The sequence below is a fragment of the Nesoenas mayeri genome, assembly GCF_963082525.1.
Source record: "Nesoenas mayeri genome assembly, chromosome: Z".
NCBI lineage: Eukaryota > Metazoa > Chordata > Aves > Columbiformes > Columbidae > Nesoenas > Nesoenas mayeri.
In genome coordinates, this window is record NC_137542.1 from 69,525,445 (window position 1) to 69,542,989 (window position 17,545).

At 53.2% G+C, this 17,545-nt stretch overlaps 4 protein-coding genes across 6 annotated transcripts in view; 1 reads left to right on the forward strand and 3 right to left on the reverse strand.

The window, feature by feature from the left end:
* Positions 1–17,545, forward strand: part of UBAP2 (ubiquitin associated protein 2) — a 144,589-nt gene that overhangs the window by 113,653 nt on the left and 13,391 nt on the right. The window lies entirely within an intron of this gene.
* Positions 1,384–1,956, reverse strand: LOC308051610 (interferon-like; the record flags this gene model as incomplete). Its single annotated transcript, XM_080362169.1, has 1 exon — positions 1,384–1,956. The coding sequence occupies one exon, from the start codon at positions 1,954–1,956 to the stop codon at positions 1,384–1,386; it is 573 nt and encodes a 190-aa protein (XP_080218295.1).
* On the reverse strand, positions 7,164–7,895 carry LOC308051611 (interferon-like; the record flags this gene model as incomplete). The annotated part of the gene is made up of 1 exon (XM_080362170.1): positions 7,164–7,895. One exon carries the CDS (start codon positions 7,893–7,895, stop codon positions 7,164–7,166), a length of 732 nt encoding a protein of 243 aa, XP_080218296.1.
* On the reverse strand, positions 11,980–12,552 carry LOC308051612 (interferon-like; the record flags this gene model as incomplete). Its single annotated transcript, XM_080362171.1, has 1 exon — positions 11,980–12,552. One exon carries the CDS (start codon positions 12,550–12,552, stop codon positions 11,980–11,982), a length of 573 nt encoding a protein of 190 aa, XP_080218297.1.

Here is a 17,545-nt window from a genome sequence, read left to right on the forward strand (position 1 = left end):
ATCCATCTTAGGGCCACGCTCTTCAATGTCTTAATAAATGACTTAGGCTCAGGACTTGAGGGATTGCTTAGTACACTTACTGATGACACAAAATTGGTAGGAGCTGTTGAGGCACTTGATGGCAGAGGCCCTGCAGAGGGATCTGGATGAACTGTAGACCTGGGCAATCACCAAGCACATAGAGTTCGAAAGGGTCAAGTGCTGGATTTTGCACCAGAGACACAGCAACTCTGGCCGTACATAGAGAATGTGGGGCGAGCAGCTGGAAAGCAGCTCTTCAGAGAGGGATCTGGGGGTTCTGGTTGATGGCAAGTTGAACATGAGCCAACAGGGTGTCCTGGCAGCCAGGACGGGTGCTGTGTCCTGGGTTCATCCAGCACAGCATTGCCAGCCGGGCAGGGAGGTGGTTGTCCCGCTCTGCTCTGCACTGATGCGGCCTCACCTGGAGCACTGTGTGCGGGGCTGGGCAGCACAGGATAGAAAAGGTATAAAGGTACTGGAGGGTGTCCAGAAGAGGCTACGAAGTTGGTGAAGGGTTTGGAGAGGGAGCCATGTGAGGAGCAGCTGAGGTCACTGGGTTTGTTCAGCCTGGAGGACACTGAGGAGAGACCTCATGGCGGTTACAGCTTCCTCACGAGGGGAGGAGGAGGGGCAGGCACTGAACTCTTCTTTTTAGAGAAGAGGCAGAACCCAATGACAGAACCTGAGGGAAGGGCAGGAAGATCTGCCTAGGGATTTTTAGGCTGAGCATCAGGAAAAGGTTCTTCAGCAAGAGGGTGGTGGACACTGGAACAGTCTCCCCAGGGAGATGTCACAGCCCCAAGCCTGACAGTGTTGAAGCAGAGGCTGGACAATGCCCTCAGAGACATGGTGTGAACTGTGGGGTTGTCCTGTGCAGGGACAGGAGTTGGACTCAGTGATCCTTGTGGGTCCTTTTCAAGCCTTGACATTGTGTGATTCTATGAAAAAACCTCCTTGAAGAGGTGTCAAAGTGGATAGTGGACAGGGGATGTGCAGAGCCCTGTTTGGAGCGGGATTGGGGTAGGTGTTGAGTGTAGGCGGCTTCCCCTCACCCCAAAGGCTCGTTGCTGTGCTCCTGAGACGACAGACACCAACAAGCGTTTTGCAGCAGGTCTTTATTACGTGTTGAATAAATAGGTGAATAAATAGATAAAAAGCATTGTCCAAATAAATAGAGGAAGGTGTATAAATAGGGGAGCGGAGAGTGGAGGCTGGGGGTGCAGGGCCGTTGTGGCAGCAGCTCTTGCCGTGGGTCAGGGAAGGCGTGAGGATGGAGGTGGGATGGGGCGGTGGTCCGGCAGTGGTCGAGCGGTGGCGAGGCTGGTCTGCGTGGGGCCGTGCGAGTTGTTGGAGGTGGTTGGTCTAATTTGGGGTGGTGCTGGTGAGGTTGTGGAGCTTCTGGAAGCAGTCGAGAGCTTGGAGGCGGACGTGGTCCCAGGCGCAGGCGCTGTGGTTGTGGGTGCGGAGGAAGTCCTGGATGTCCCCGAAGTATTTGTCGATGGTGAGCAGCAGGTTACGGGTTCCTTGTGTTCGGAAGAGGATGCTGTTGGGTGTGAGGCAGTGCTGGAGCTGCTGGCTGTGGTGGTGGAGGCTGTTGAGGAGGTGTTCCCGTGCCTGGTTGTTCCAGTGTTGGGGGATGCTGTTGCTGCTGAGGATTTGCAAGAGGTGCTGGAGGACGGTGAGGGCGGCGGCGGGTTGTTGGGAGCGGGGGGTGTTGCGGAGGGTGTCGGGGAAGGAGGGCGCGTGCTGGTGGTGGCAGGGCTGTGTGGGGCTGGGAGCCATGGCCCGGAGGAGCTGGAGGCTGTCCCAGGGGAAGGTGGCGTGGCGGGGCCGCAGGTGGTGGCAGGCGGTGGCGGTGGCGAGAGCCGTGAGGAGGAGCAGGAGCGCCGGGGCGCCGTGCGGCAGGCGGGGCCGTGGGGTGTGGGGCGCAGCCATGGTGGGGCTGTGGGTGCTGCTGGGTGGTGCTGGGCAGGAGCCCGGTCAGGCTGGCTGGTGGTGCGGGTGGGCGCTGTGCTTGGGCTGCTGCTGTGTCCATGGCTTTATGTGGTGCCGCGGTTTCCCTTCCTGGCTTTCTGATTGCGGCGAGTTTCCGGCCGTGGTTTCCAGCGGTGGCTGGTGGCCGTGGTGGTCTTGGGGAAGTGCGTTGGTGGGCTGTCCGTGTGCGGGGCGGGCGGTGTTGGTGCTTTGCTGCTGGTGTGTTGGGGGCAGGTTGGCTGCAGTGGTGGGTGAGCGGGGGACGCGAAAGCGCTGGGGTCGTGGTGACACGTAGTGATGTGTTTGTGGTTTTTCCTTTTCCTCTCGTGAGCACTTGTGCCTGTTGTGTTTCACTGAATTTCCCTTTCTTTCTTAGTCTCTTTCCTTGTGTAATACTCCACTTATTTTTGTGGGGTTTTTAGTTTCTATATCATTTTTTTTCCTTGTAATTACATCATTACTGTTCCCGTTCTGGGGTTTTAGGAGATGTATCTCAGGAGCTCTCTCTGTCCAGATGTCCTTTGAGGAGGTGGCTGTGTGTCTGGGCACTTGAGCACTGAATGTTATTTGGTGAACCTTCTGCACTTTCCTTTCCTCAGCTTGAACTTCATTGTGTTCAAAGAATCCCAGAATGTGAGGGATTGGAAGGGACCTCAAAAGCTCATTCAGTGCAATCCCCCTGCCGGAGCAGGAACACCCAGATGAGGTTACACAGGAAGATGTCCAGGCGGGTTGGAGTGTCTGCTGAGTAGGAGACTCCACAACCCTGCTGGGCAGCCTGTTCCAGTGTCTGTCACCCTTACCGAGAAGAAGTTTCTTCTCAGATTTAAGTGGAACCTCCTCTGTTCCAACTGAGAAGAGCCTGGCTCCATCGTCGTGAAATTCACCCTTTCTATATCTGTAAATATTAATGAGGTCGCCCCTCAGTGTCCTCTTTGCCAAGCTAAAGAGCCCCAGCTCCCTCAGCCTTTCCTCAGGAGGGAGATGCTCCACTCTGTTCATCATCTTTGTTGCCCTGCACTGGACTCTGTCCAGCAGTTCCCTGTCCTTTGGAACTGAGGGGCCCAGAACTGGACACAATATTCCAGATGTGCTCTCACCAGGGCAGAGTAGAGGGGCAGGAGAACCTCTCTCCACCTACTAACCACCCCCTTCTAATACACTCCAGGATGCCATTGGCCTTCCTGGCCAAAAGGGCACAGTGCTGGCTCATGGTCATCCTGCTGTCCACCAGGACCCCCAGGTCCCTTTCCCCTACACTGCTCTCTAATGGATCATTCCCCAACCTCTGCTGGAACCTGGGGTTGTTCCTGCCCAGATGGAAGACTCTTCACTTTCCCTTGTTCTATCTCATTAAATTTCTCCCCACACAACTCTCCAGCCTGTCGAGGTCTCTGGATGGCAGCACAGCCTCTGGCGTGTCAGCCACTCCTCCCAGCTTGGTCTCATCAGCTAACTTGCTGATAGTACACTCTGTTCTCTTGTCTAAATCGTTAATGAATATATTGAATAGTATAGGCGCAGTACTGACCCTTTAGGCACTCCGCTAGATCCAGCCCTCCAACTAGACTCCACCTCATTGATCACGACTCTCTGGCTTCTTCTCTTTAGCCACTTCGCAGTCCACGTCACTACCCAATCATCGAGACCGCACTCGCTCAGTTTAGCTGTGAGGCCGCTGTGGCCGAGTGTGTCAAATGCCTTTCTCAAGTCAAGGTAGACCACGTCCACTGCTCTGCCATCATCCATCCATCTTGTTATGTCCTCCTAAAAGTCAAGGAGGTCGGTCAAGCTTGACTTCCCTTTGGTGAAGCCCTGCTGACTGCCCCTAATGACCCCCTTATCCCTGATATGCCTTGAGATGGCACCAAGGATAAGTTGTTCCATCACCTTCCCAGGGATGGAGGTGAGGCTGACTGGTCTCTAGTTAGCTGGGTCCTCCTTCTTTCCCTTTTTGAAGACTGGAGTGACAGTCTCTCTTTCCTCCAGCCCTCAGGCACCTCTTCCTTCTCCCAAGACTGGGCAAAGATGATGGGGAGTGGTCCAGCAATGACGTCAGCCAGCTCCCTCAGCACCCGCGGGTGCATCCCATCCAGACCCATGGATTTACGGATGTCCAGCTTGCTTATTTGCTCCCTAACCCAGGCAAACTCCTCCATTGTCCTGCCTTCGTCTGGGGCCTCAGCGGTACGGGGCTCCTCAGGCCAGCCTCCGGCAGAGTGGACAGAGACAAAGAAGGCGTTGAGAAACTGTGCCTTCTCTGTGTCTTCTGTCAGCAGGGCACCCAGCTCATTCATCAGTGGGCCTACATTGCCTCCTGTTAGTTTTATCTGCCATGTATTTGAAGAAAGAGAAGAAACAGAGATAGGAGGTTATTTTCTAAGCTTTGCTAAGCTGTCGCTTATTGAAGAGTAAAAGAGATGCACCCAGAAGTTCTTTATATATGGGGGTTTTTCTGTTTTCCTTTTGAGAAGTTTTCACGACCACTGTCACCTTATGCTGCACAGGGGAAGAAGTCCTCTGCTGAAAGTGCAATTATTGCAATTTTTAGTGTTTGCAGGGTGAAATTCCTTTGTTTTCTGTTACACCTTCTGTTATACTGCTGCAACTTCTCTATTTCCCTCTCTGTTTAATTCTGTTTCTTGGCGGGGTTTGTTTGGTTTTTAATTGAGGTTTGTTTGGTTTTTAATTGCTGTACGTGCATCATGTGTTTCCATTGTTTTACCTATTTTTTCCATGGTCTGTTCCATATTGGAGATCACCAAACCAATGTGGTGCTTAGGGCAAGTGGTGTCAGAGGAGGTTGCTCTTGGCCTTGTCCAGTGATGCTTTTGGATATATCTCCAGTAGTGGACATCACACAGCCTCCGTGATCCCTCCTGTGGGGTTGTTTTGCCTTCATGGTAGAGCCAGTAATAATGTTTTATTCTTTCATGTTGTAAGTCCTTGTGTCCCAGCTTGTGTCAGTACCTCTCCTCCTCTGTGTTTGTACCTGAGGAGGGTTTCCTTTCTTGAGCCACCTCAGAAAAAGCAGAGCCAGTGAGGTCCCCTCAGGTGGTGTCAGAGGGTATTTCTGGTTGGAGGGAACATCAGGAGGAGTGTAGTACAACCTGGGAGCTGCATCTGGAGGGGTTGTGCTGTTTACCTGAATATATCTGGTGCTGCTTGTTTTGTCGCTCTCCAGCTACATGGGAATTCCCCATGTGTGTTTGCACGGAGCAGTGTCCTTGGGGTGACGTGGCGGTGAAGATGGTGTGACTAAGCCTGGAGAGCAAGCTGTGTGAGGTGTGTTGGAGGAGCCCAGAGCTGCTGAACTTGTGTGTTGTCTTGCTCAGGCTACCTGGGGAGGGCAAAGTACCGGTGGCAGATGTTTTAGGGGTGGTTGGTGTTTGGAAGGCGAAGGAGCAGCTGGTGCTGGTGGTGCGTGGATAGTTTTCTACATGGGGCATACTGTGCTGGTGTGTGCTGGTTGTGTTGGACCATGTTGGGTATTGTTGTTTGCGGGATGTTTCTTGTTGTTTTCTAAGGCTGTGTTGGGATGAAGAAGGCTCAGGCCAACGTGCTCTGTGTAATGAGGGAGGTTCCCGTGGAAGCTGGTATGCGAGCACAGGCAGGAGTGTCCTGTTCCAGTTGTGGTGGTTGTAGGAGAGCAGTGAGCAGTCCTGGGCATCTCCTGTGTTTTGTAGGGCTTTTTGGACGTTTTCGAGATCTTTCATAACACTGGGGTGGTGTTTCTTGTCCAAACCTACACGGGCTGTGATTTATCCCCTCCTTGCCTCTTTGAGGTGCACCTTGTCCATAGCACCTCACTGGGCCCAATGTCACTGTTTACTGCAGGGTGAAAATAAACTGTGTCAGACGCTCTCTGTTAATCCCTCACCCTCCCTGCTAAGGAAAGGGAGTAGAAGGAAAAGGGAGAGAGACTTGCAAGGTGGAAAAAGTTAAAAATGCTTTAGTAACAGTACAAATACATAGAGAAAATAATAAGGAATACAGAAATCCAACCTTGAATTTCCCAGGCTATTGCAGCGTTGCTGCAGCAGCTGCAGGGCAGGCACCCGACAGTCCTGGAAAGCTTCTGGACTCTGCAGTACAGTGGAACTGGATTCAGAGATGCAGGGTCTGGAGCCAGGCCTCGAATCGCAGGCACGACAGGGAGGGTCCTGTTCAGATGCCGGCCATGGTGGAAGAGAGCGAGACCCTCATGATCTCCCACTTTTATAGGCGGTATGACGTATATGAGATAGAATACTTCGGTGTTCAGTTTTAGTCACCTGTTCTGTTCACCCCTCCTTGCAAATATGACCCTGTCACTTATGGGACATGGAAAGTAGATCAGCCGCCTTGGCTGCCGTAGCACTAAGTCTAAACCTGGGACTCTTCTGCATACCGTTGTTACCGTTATCAGCTCTAGAGCAAACAGCATCTTGAAAAACATGCATCCAAATTAGGAAGAGTGCAGTTCCTTAGAAGAACTTAGCTGAAAGGAAAAATCAGTGAAAGAGCAAGTGGTCTTGTTTTTAACAAAACCAGGACCCCCAGGCAGTGCTGTGGCATTGCCGAATGGCTAATTGTGATGGGTGTTGGTGTGGGGGTGGGTTTCATGTGTTGGCAGTGGGAGAGGGCTGGGAAGAGAGAGGTTGGGTGGTGGGCGAGGAGGAGCGTGCAGGGCAGGCATCCTGTGTCCTGGGTCAGCGTGTGCTCCACGGGTCCAGCATCAGCGAGCCCAGGGTGCAGGATGGTGGCTCATCCCTGCCAGCCTGCGGAGACCTTGTCTTTGCTTGTCAGTTACATGCAAGATGACAATCTTCTTTCTTCTTTCCCTTATGGAAAAGGTCTTTATTTTCCACAAGTGAATAAATAAATATGTATTTAAATAATATTTATACATATATCAACGATCAGGAAAGTAAATAAATAAATAAATAAATAAAGGTCTGTGATAGCTAGTCATTGGCGTGAGAGTCCCAGAGTGTCCACAGGGCCCTTCCCCTCCATCAGGAGAGGTCGCAGTCCAGACGGGCTCCATAACGCCGTGGGTGATCAGTACCACCCGTATCCCCATCGCGCGGCGGCTCTCCATGAGTGTGCGGCACAGCAGGTTCCTCCTCCTTCCCTTCCAGCAAAGATGGGTGTGTGGCTGTGCTGCAGCCCGGACCCCCCTGTGCTCACGCCCGTGTGGCCGTCGGCTCCTGTCTGGGAGCGGTGGGAGCGGTGCTGAGCGATCCCAGCCCGGGCTGCTGCGGCCTCTGCTCCGTCTGCAGCCGCTGGTGTTGGCTGGGAATGGGTGTTGGGCGCAGGCGGGTTTGGTGGAGGGCAGGAGCTGCTTGGCTCTCCACCTGCCCTAGGAGTTGGTCCATGTATTGGAAGCAGATGTGAGCTTGGAGGCGGACGTGGTCCCAGGCGCAGGCGCTGTGGTTGTGGGTGCGGAGGAAGTCCTGGATGTCCCCGAAGTATTTGTGGATGGTGAGCAGCAGGTTGCGGGGTCCTTGCCTTTTGAAGAGCATCCTGTTGGGTGTGAGGCAGTGCTGGAGCTGCTGGCTGTGGTGGTGGAGGCTGTTGAGGAGGTGTTCCCGTGCCTGGTTGTGCCAGTGTTGGGGGATGCTGTTGCTGCTAAGGATTTGCAAGAGGTGCTGGAGGACGGTGAGGGCGGCGGCGGGTTGTTGGGAGCGGGGGGTGTTGCGGAGGGTGTCGGGGAAGGAGGGCGCGTGCTGGTGGTGGCAGGGCTGTGTGGGGCTGGGAGCCATGGCCCGGAGGAGCTGGAGGCTGTCCCAGGGGAAGGTGGCGTGGCGGGGCCGCAGGTGGTGGCAGGCGGTGGCGGTGGCGAGAGCCGTGAGGAGGAGCAGGAGCGCCGGGGCGCCGTGCGGCAGGCGGGGCCGTGGGGTGTGGGGCGCAGCCATGGTGGGGCTGTGGGTGCTGCTGGGTGGTGCTGGGCAGGAGCCCGGTCAGGCTGGCTGGTGGTGCGGGTGGGCGCTGTGCTTGGGCTGCTGCTGTGTCCATGGCTTTATGTGGTGCCATGGCTTTCCTTTCATCATCTAAGCAGAATTTCCCGACTTCCATTTTCAGTTTCGCTTTCTGTTTGCTTTCTCCTCCCCGCATTGGTTGTTCTTGTCCCCGTGTGAGCGGGTTGGCCCTGCCCTAGGGAAGAGGAGCTGTTTTCTGCCAGGGCTGCTGTCGGGGTGCGGGGAGCCTGGCCCCGCTGCTGCTGTGGGTCGGCGGGGATGTGAAAGTGCGGCTGAGCCTTTTGTGTCAGCTGTGCTGGGGATTCACTTCAGGGTTTCCTTTGCATCTGTTTTGGGAGTTGTGTTTCTTGGTTTCTATTTTCTAGAGTCTCTTCCTACCAATATCTAGTTTTCCTTTTTCATCCTCTGATGCTCTTTGCATAAATGAGCTAATGCACGTTTTCCTTATATTTCTGATTGACTAATATTTTCATGGGGTTTGGTTTTTTTTCTTTATAGCATCTGCAGCTTTGTTGTTGGAAGAGTGTTTCCTACATTCTGCAAATATCCCGCACAGTATTTTTGGGTTGCACTTGCTGAGGTGTTTGTGTTCCTTCCTAGAGCAAGGATCTTGTGGTTGTGCTGGTGTAAGAGGGGCTGTTGTGAGCTTTGCGAAAGGTTTTGGAGCAGGGGGAAGGTGTGTGGCATTGTCGGGCTGGGAGCCCTGGTCTTGTCAGGCAGCCTTGTGTTGGTGGGTGCTGTGCTTGGGGTGCTGGCACGTACAGGATGATGTGACGTCCCTGGGTGCTGTCACTGCGGGAGGTAGCTGACCTTGGAGGTCCATGGCTGCACCTTGTGTGTGTTGCTGTGGAGCAGTTGGTGCCACAAGGTGTTTTCAAGCAGCATCAAGGAGAGAGCAGCTGAGGGCAGCGAAACCTGTTGGGATGAATCCTGTGAGTGGTGTGCCGTGGGGGGCGGGTACAGCTGTTGAGAAGGGACAGGCAGGGCAGGAGCTGGCGCTGGCACTGCCTGTACCGGAGGGGCTGGAGTGCATGGAGCGATTGTCAATGGCAAAGCTGGGACCCTCTGGGTAAGGAATAAGGGTCATCAAGTGAGTCTGCTATAGACCACCGAGCCAGGATGATGACACTGATCAGTTATCCTTTAATGAACTAAGCGAAGCCTCCAGGTCATCTGCCCTTGTCCTTATGGGGCCTTCAAGTTGCCAGATGTCAAGTGAGGCTATCACACAGCTGGCACCAACAGGTCCAGAAGATTCCTGAAGCATCTGGCCGATAGCGTCTTGTTCTAGGTAGTCAGGGAGCCGACTGGGAAATGTGCCCTCTTAGATTTTATTATCAGTAGCCGAGGAGCTTTTGTAGGAGAAGTGGCAACTGGTGGCGCCCTTGGTCACAGCGGCCACAAAGCGGTCAGGTTGAAAATCTTGGCTAGTGGGAGGAAAACTGCCATCAAGACCTCAGCTCTAGATATGAGGAGAGCAGAATTTGGGCTGCTCAGACAGCTACTGAGTAGGAGTTCTTGGGAAGAAGCTTTTGAAGGTGTTGGGGTCTGTCAGTGTTGATCAGTTTTGAAGTATCACCTACTAAAAGTACAAGAGCAGGCAATTCCCAAATGCCAAGAAGTGTAGCAGGCGAGGCACAAAGGCAGCTTGTTTGAGCAGGGATCTTCAGCTGGAAATAGGATGCGAGAAGCAATTCTATGGTGAGTGGAAGGAAGGTCAGGCGTCATGGGAGCACTGGAGAGATGTTTCTCGCCCCTGCAGGGGGTAAATTTGCACGGCCAGAGCTCAATTAGAATTGGAGCCGGCCAGTACTGTCAAGGACAATCAAAAGGGCTATTTAGGAAATGTTAATGGCAAAAGGCAAACTCGAAATAACATTGTCCCCTTACACAATGAGCATGGTCACCTTATTAGTTCATTGCTTTCTTTGCCTTGGAATTCAACACCAAAGATGGACTTGGGGGCGCCCGCAGCCCTGGGTTAGAGAACCATGGGTGCGTGAAGAATAAACTTCCAACACATCTGGACCTGGTACAGGATTTCCTGCTGCAGCTGGATGCCTGTAAGGCAAGGTGGCCTGATATGATTCGTGCCAGGGTGCTTAAAGAGCTGGCTGACGTCATGGCGAGACACCTCTCTGTGATTTTCCAGTGTTCCTGGGAATGTGGAGAGGTCTCAGTTGACTGGAAGCTGGCAGACGTTGTCCCAATCCAGAAGAATGGCAACAGGGATGACCCTGACAGCTACAGGCCTGTCAGCCTCATTTCTGTTCCTGGCAAAATGATGGAGAAGAATGTTCTGGGAGTTACTGAAAAACATCTGAATGGCAACGCAGTCGTTGGTCAGAGGCAGCACAGGTTCTTGAGTTGAACGCCCTGTTTAACAAACTCATTTTTTTTGGTGACAAGGTTCCCCACCTAGCTGGCCAAGGGAAGCCTGTCAATGTGATCTTTCTGGATTTCAGTAAACCCTTTGCTACTGTCTCTCACAGTATCCTCCTGGACAAGATGTCCAGCACCAGCTGGATAAACACACAATGCAGAGGGTGAGCAGTTGGCTGACAGGCCGGGCTCAAAGGGTTCTACTAAATGGAGTTATGTTGGGCTGGCGCCCGGTGGCAAGTGGTTTCCCCTGGGATCCATCTTAGGGCCACGCTCTTCAATGTCTTAATAAATGACTTAGGCTCAGGACTTGAGGGATTGCTTAGTACACTTGCTGATGACACAAAATTGGTAGGAGCTGTTGAGGCACTTGATGGCAGAGGCCCTGCAGAGGGATCTGGATGAACTGTAGACCTGGGCAATCGCCAACCACATCAAGTTCGAAAGGGTCAAGTGCTGGATTTTGCACCTGGGACACAGCAACTCTGGCCGTACATAGAGAATGTGGGGCGAGCAGCTGGAAAGCAGCTCTTCAGAGAGGGATCTGGGGGTTCTGGTTGAGGACAAGTTGAACATGAGCCAACAGGGTGTCCTGGCAGCCAGGACGGGTGCTGTGTCCTGGGTTCATCCAGCACAGCATTGCCAGCCGGGCAGGGAGGTGGTTGTCCCGCTCTGCTCTGCACTGATGCGGCCTCACCTGGAGCACTGTGTGCAGGGCTGGGCAGCACAGGATAAAAAAGGTATAAAGGTACTGGAGGGTGTCCAGAAGAGGCTACGAAGTTGGTGAAGGGTTTGGAGAGGGAGCCATGTGAGGAGCAGCTGAGGTCACTGGGTTTGTTCAGCCTGGAGGACACTGAGGAGAGACCTTATGGCGGTTACAGCTTCCTCACGAGGGGAGGAGGAGGGGCAGGCACTGAACTCTTCCTTTTGGAGAAGAGGCAGAACCCAATGACAGAACCTGAGGGAAGGGCAGGAAGATCTGCCTAGGGATTTTTAGGCTGAGCATCAGGAAAAGGTTCTTCAGCAAGAGGGTGGTGGACACTGGAACAGTCTCCCCAGGGAGATGTCACAGCCCCAAGCCTGACAGTGTTGAAGCAGAGGCTGGACAATGCCCTCAGAGACATGGTGTGAACTGTGGGGTTGTCCTGTGCAGGGACAGGAGTTGGACTCAGTGATCCTTGTGGGTCCTTTTCAAGCCTTGACATTGTGTGATTCTATGAAAAAACCTCCTTGAAGAGGTGTCGAAGAGGAGAGTGGACAGGGGATGTGCAGAGCCCTGTTTGGAGCGGGATTGGGGTAGGTGTTGAGTGTAGGCGGTTTCCCCTCACCCCAAAGGCTCGTTGCTGTGCTCCTGAGACGACAGACACCAACAAGCGTTTTGCAGCAGGTCTTTATTACGTGTTGAATAAATAGGTGAATAAATAGATAAAAAGCATTGTCCAAATAAATAGAGGAAGGTGTATATAATAGGAGAGCGGTGAGTGGAGGCTGGGGGCGCGGGGCCGTTGTGGCAGCAGCTCTTGCCGTGGGTCAGGGAAGGCGTGAGGATGGAGGTGGGATGGGGCAGTGGTCCAGCAGTGGTCCAGCGGTGGCGAGGCTGGTCTGCGTGGGGCCGTGCGAGTTGTTGGAGGTGGTTGGTCTAATTTGGGGTGGTGCTGGTGAGGTTGTGGAGCTTCTGGAAGCAGTCGAGAGCTTGGAGGCGGACGTGGTCCCAGGCGCAGGCGCTGTGGTTGTGGGTGCGGAGGAAGTCCTGGATGTCCCCGAAGTATTTGTGGATGGTGAGCAGCAGGTTGCGGGTTCCTTGTGTTCGGAAGAGGATGCTGTTGGGTGTGAGGCAGTGCTGGAGCTGCTGGCTGTGGTGGTGGAGGCTGTTGAGGAGGTGTTCCCGTGCCTGGTTGTGCCAGTGTTGGGGGATGCTGTTGCTGCTGAGGATTTGCAAGAGGTGCTGGAGGACGGTGAGGGCGGCGGCGGGTTGTTGGGAGCGGGGGGTGTTGCGGAGGGTGTCGGGGAAGGAGGGCGCGTGCTGGTGGTGGCAGGGCTGTGTGGGGCTGGGAGCCATGGCCCGGAGGAGCTGGAGGCTGTCCCAGGGGAAGGTGGCGTGGCGGGGCCGCAGGTGGTGGCAGGCGGTGGCGGTGGCGAGAGCCGTGAGGAGGAGCAGGAGCGCCGGGGCGCCGTGCGGCAGGCGGGGCCGTGGGGTGTGGGGCGCAGCCATGGTGGGGCTGTGGGTGCTGCTGGGTGGTGCTGGGCAGGAGCCCGGTCAGGCTGGCTGGTGGTGCGGGTGGGCGCTGTGCTTGGGCTGCTGCTGTGTCCATGGCTTTATGTGGTGCCGCGGTTTCCCTTCCTGGCTTTCTGATTGCGGCGAGTTTCCGGCCGTGGTTTCCAGCGGTGGCTGGTGGCCGTGGTGGTCTTGGGGAAGTGCGTTGGTGGGCTGTCCGTGTGCGGGGCGGGCGGTGTTGGTGCTTTGCTGCTGGTGTGTTGGGGGCAGGTTGGCTGCAGTGGTAGTTGAGCGGAGGACTCGAAAGCACTGGGGTCGTGGTGACACGTAGTGATGTGTTTGTGGTTTTTCCTTTTCCTCTCGTGAGCACTTGTGCCTGTTGTGTTTCACTGAATTTCCCTTTCTTTCTTAGTCTCTTTTCCTTGTGTAATACTCCACTTATTTTTGTGGGGTTTTTAGTTTCTATATCATTTTTTTTCCTTGTAATTACATCATTACTGTTCATGTTCTGGGGTTTTAGGAGATGTATCTCAGGAGCTCTCTCTGTCCAGATGTCCTTTGAGGAGGTGGCTGTGGGTCTGGGCACTTGAGCACTGAATGTTATTTGGTGAACCTTCTGCACTTTCCTTTCCTCAGCTTGAACTTCATTGTGTTCAAAGAATCCCAGAATGTGAGGGATTGGAAGGGACCTCAAAAGCTCATCCAGTCCAATCCCCCCATGGAGCAGGAACACCCAGATGAGGTTACACAGGAAGGTGTCCAGGCGGGTTGGAATGTCTGCTGAGTAGGAGACTCCACAACCCTGCTGGGCAGCCTGTTCCAGTGTCTGTCACCCTTACCGAGAAGAAGTTTCTTCTCAGATTTAAGTGGAACCTCCTCTATTCCAACTGAGAAGAGCCTGGCTCCATCGTCGTGAAATTCACCCTTTCTATATCTGTAAATATTAATGAGGTCGCCCCTCAGTGTCCTCTTTGCCAAGCTAAAGAGCCCCAGCTCCCTCAGCCTTTCCTCAGGAGGGAGATGCTCCACTCTGTTCATCATCTTTGTTGCCCTGCACTGGACTCTGTCCAGCAGTTCCCTGTCCTTTGGAACTGAGGGGCCCAGAACTGGACACAATATTCCAGATGTGCTCTCACCAGGGCAGAGTAGAGGGGCAGGAGAACCTCTCTCCACCTACTAACCATCCCCTTCTAATACACTCCAGGATGCCATTGGCCTTCCTGTCCACAAGGGCACAGTGCTGGCTCATGATCATCCTGCTGTCCACCAGGACCCCCAGGTCCCTTTCCCCTACACTGCTCTCTAATGGATCATTCCCCAACCTCTGCTGGAACCTGGAGTTGTTCCTGCCCAGATGGAAGACTCTTCATTTTCCCTTGTTCTGTCTCATTAAATTTCTCCCCACCCAACCCTCCAGCCTGTCGAGGTCTCTGGATGGCAGCACAGCCTCTGGCGTGTCAGCCACTCCTCCCAGCTTGGTGTCATCAGCAAACTTGCTGATAGTGCACTCTGTTCTCTTGTCTAAATCGTTAATGAATATATTGAATAGTATAGGCGCAGTACTGACCCTTTAGGCACTCCACTAGATCCAGCCCTCCAACTAGACTCCACCTCATTGATCACGACTCTCTGGCTTCTTCTCTTTAGCCACTTCGCAGTCCACGTCACTACCCAATCATCGAGACCGCACTCGCTCAGTTTAGCTGTGAGGCCGCTGTGGCCGAGTGTGTCAAATGCCTTTCTCAAGTCAAGGTAGACCACGTCCACTGCTCTGCCATCATCCATCCATCTTGTTATGTCCTCCTAAAAGTCAAGGAGGTCGGTCAAGCTTGACTTCCCTTTGGTGAAGCCCTGCTGACTGCCCCTAATGACCCCCTTATCCCTGATATGCCTTGAGATGGCACCAAGGATAAGTTGTTCCATCACCTTCCCAGGGATGGAGGTGAGGCTGACTGGTCTCTAGTTAGCTGGGTCCTCCTTCTTTCCCTTTTTGAAGACTGGAGTGACAGTCTCTCTTTCCTCCAGCCCTCAGGCACCTCTTCCTTCTCCCAAGACTGGGCAAAGATGATGGGGAGTGGTCCAGCAATGACCTCTGCCAGCTCCCTCAGCACCCATGGGTGCATCCCATCCGGACCCATGGATTTACGGATGTCCAGCTTGCTTATTTGCTCCCTAACCCAGTGCCCATCAACCCAGGCAAACTCCTCCATTGTCCTGCCTTCGTCTGGGGCCTCAGCGGTACGGGGCTCCTCAGGCCAGCCTCCGGCAGAGTGGACAGAGACAAAGAAGGCGTTGAGAAACTGTGCCTTCTCTGTGTCTTCTGTCAGCAGGGCACCCAGCTCATTCATCAGTGGGCCTACATTGCCTCCTGTTAGTTTTATCTGCCATATATTTGAAGAAAGAGAAGAGACAGAGATAGGAGGTTATTTTCTAGGCTTTGCTAAGCTGTCGCTTATTGAAGAGTAAAAGAGATGCACCCAGAAGTTCTTTATATAATGGGGATTTTTGTGTTTTCCTTTTGAGAAGTTTTCACGACCACTGTCACCTTCTGCTGCACAGGGGAAGAAGTCCTCTGCTGAAAGTGCATTTATTGCAATTTTTAGTGTTTGCAGGGTGAAATTCCTTTGTTTTCTGTTACACCTTCTGTTATACTGCTGCAACTTCTCTGTTTCCCTCTCTGTTTAATTCTGTTTGTTGGGGAGGTTTGTTTGGTTTTTAATTGAGGTTTGTTTGGTTTTTAATTGCTGTACGTGCATCATGTGTTTCCATTGTTTTACCTGTTTTTTCCATGGTCTGTTCCATATTGGAGATCACCAAACCAATGTGTTACTGAGGACAGATGGTGTCAGAGGAGGTTGCTCTTGGCCTTGTCCAGTGATGCTTTTGGATATATCTCCAGTAGTGGACATCACACAGCCTCCGTGATCCCTCCTGTGGGGTTGTTTTGCCTTCATGGTAGAGCCAGTAATAATGTTTTATTCTTTCATGTTGTAAGTCCTTGTGTCCCAGCTTGTGTCAGTACCTCTCCTCCTCTGTGTTTGTACCTGAGGAGGGTTTCCTTTCTTGAGCCACCTCAGAAAAAGCAGAGCCAGTGAGGTCCCCCCAGGTGGTGTCAGAGGGTATTTCTGGTTGGAGGGAACATCAGGAAGAGTGTAGTACAACCTGGGAGCTGCATCTGGAGGGATTGTGCTGTTTACCTGAATATATCTGGTGCTGCTTGTTTTGTCGCTCTCCAGCTACATGGGAATTCCCCATGTGTGTCTGCACGGAGCAGTGTCCTTGGGGTGACGTGGCGGTGAAGATGGTGTCACCGAGCCTGGTGAACAAGTTGTGTGAAGTCTGTTGAAGGAGCCCAGAGCTGCTGAACTTGTGTGTTGTCTTGCTCAGGCTACCTGGGGAGGACAAAGCACCGGTGGCAGATGTTTTAGGGGTGGTGTTTGGAGGACGAAGGAGCAGCTGGTGCTGGTGGTGCGTGGATAGTTTTCTTCATGGGGCATGCTGTGCTGGTGTGTGCTGGTTGTGTTGGACCATGTTGGGTATTGTTTGCGGGATGTTTCTTGTTGTTTTCTAAGGCTGTGTTGGGATGAAGAAGGCTCAGGCCAACGTGCTCTGTGTAATGAGGCAGGTTCCCATGGGCACTGGTGTGCGAGCACAGGCAGGAGTGTCCTGTTCCAGTTGTGGTGGTTGTAGGAGAGCAGTGAGCAGTCCTGGGCATCTCCTGTGGTTTGTAGGGCTTTTTGGACTTTTTCGGGGTGTTTGATAATGCTGGGGTGGTATTTCTTGTCCAAACCTATATAGACCTTGATGTGTCCCCTTCTTGCTTCTTTGAGGTTCACCTTGTCCATAGCACCTCACTGGGCCAAACGTAACCGTGTACTGCAGGGCAACAATAAACAGTGACAGATACGCTATGTTAACCCCCCACCCTCGCCGCTAAGGAAAGGGAATAGGAGGACAAGGGAGAGACACTTGCAAGGTGTAAAAAGTTAAAAATGCTTTACCTACACTACTAATAAATAGAGAAAATAATAAGGAATACACAAATCGGATCTTGAATTTCCCGGGCTAGTGCAGTGTTGCTGCAGCAGCTGCAGGGCAGGCACCCGGCAGTCCTGGGCTGGACTCAGAAGTAAAGAGGAACTGGATTTAGGGATGCAGGATCTGGAGGCAGGCCTTGAATTGCAGGCACGAGAGGTAGGGTCCTCTTGAGATGCCATCCATGGTCGAAGAGAGCGAGACCCTCATGATCTCCCACTTTTATAGGGGGTATGACGTGTATGGGATGGAATACTTCGTTGGTCAGTTTTAGTCACCTGTTCTGTTCACCCCTCCTTGCAAATATCCTGTCACTGTCACTTATGCAAATATCCACATCCCTGTCACTTACGAGACGTGCAAAGCATATCAGCAACCTTGGCTGCCCAGGCACTAAGTCTAAACCTGGGACTCTTCTGCATACCGTTGTTACCGTTATCAGCTCCAGAGCAAACAGCATCTTGGAAAACATGCATCCAAACTGGGAAGAGTGCAGTTCCTTAGAAGAACTTAGCTGAAAGGAAAACTCAGTAAAAGAGCAAGTGGTCTTGTTTTTAACAAAACCAGGACTCCCAGGCAGTGCTGTGGCATTGCTGAACGGCTGGTTGTGATGGGTGGTGGTTTGGGGGTGGGTTTCATGTGCTGGCAGTGGGAGAGGGCTGGGAAGAGAGAGGGTGGGTGGTGGGCGAGGAGGAGCGCGCAGGGCAGGCATCCTGTGTCCTGGGTGAGCGTGTGCTCCACGGGTCCAGCATCAGCAGGAGATGCCTGTGGGCTTGGAGGCCCATGGTGGGTCCCCAACAGTGTCCTGCAGTCCGGAGTCTTTGGTGGGTCATGAAGCTTCAGTGGGCCAGGGTACAGGAGGGAGGCTCATCCCTGCCAGCCTGCAGAGACCTTGTCTTTGCTTGTCAGGTACATGCACGATGACAATCTTTTTTCTTCTTTTGCTAATGGAAAA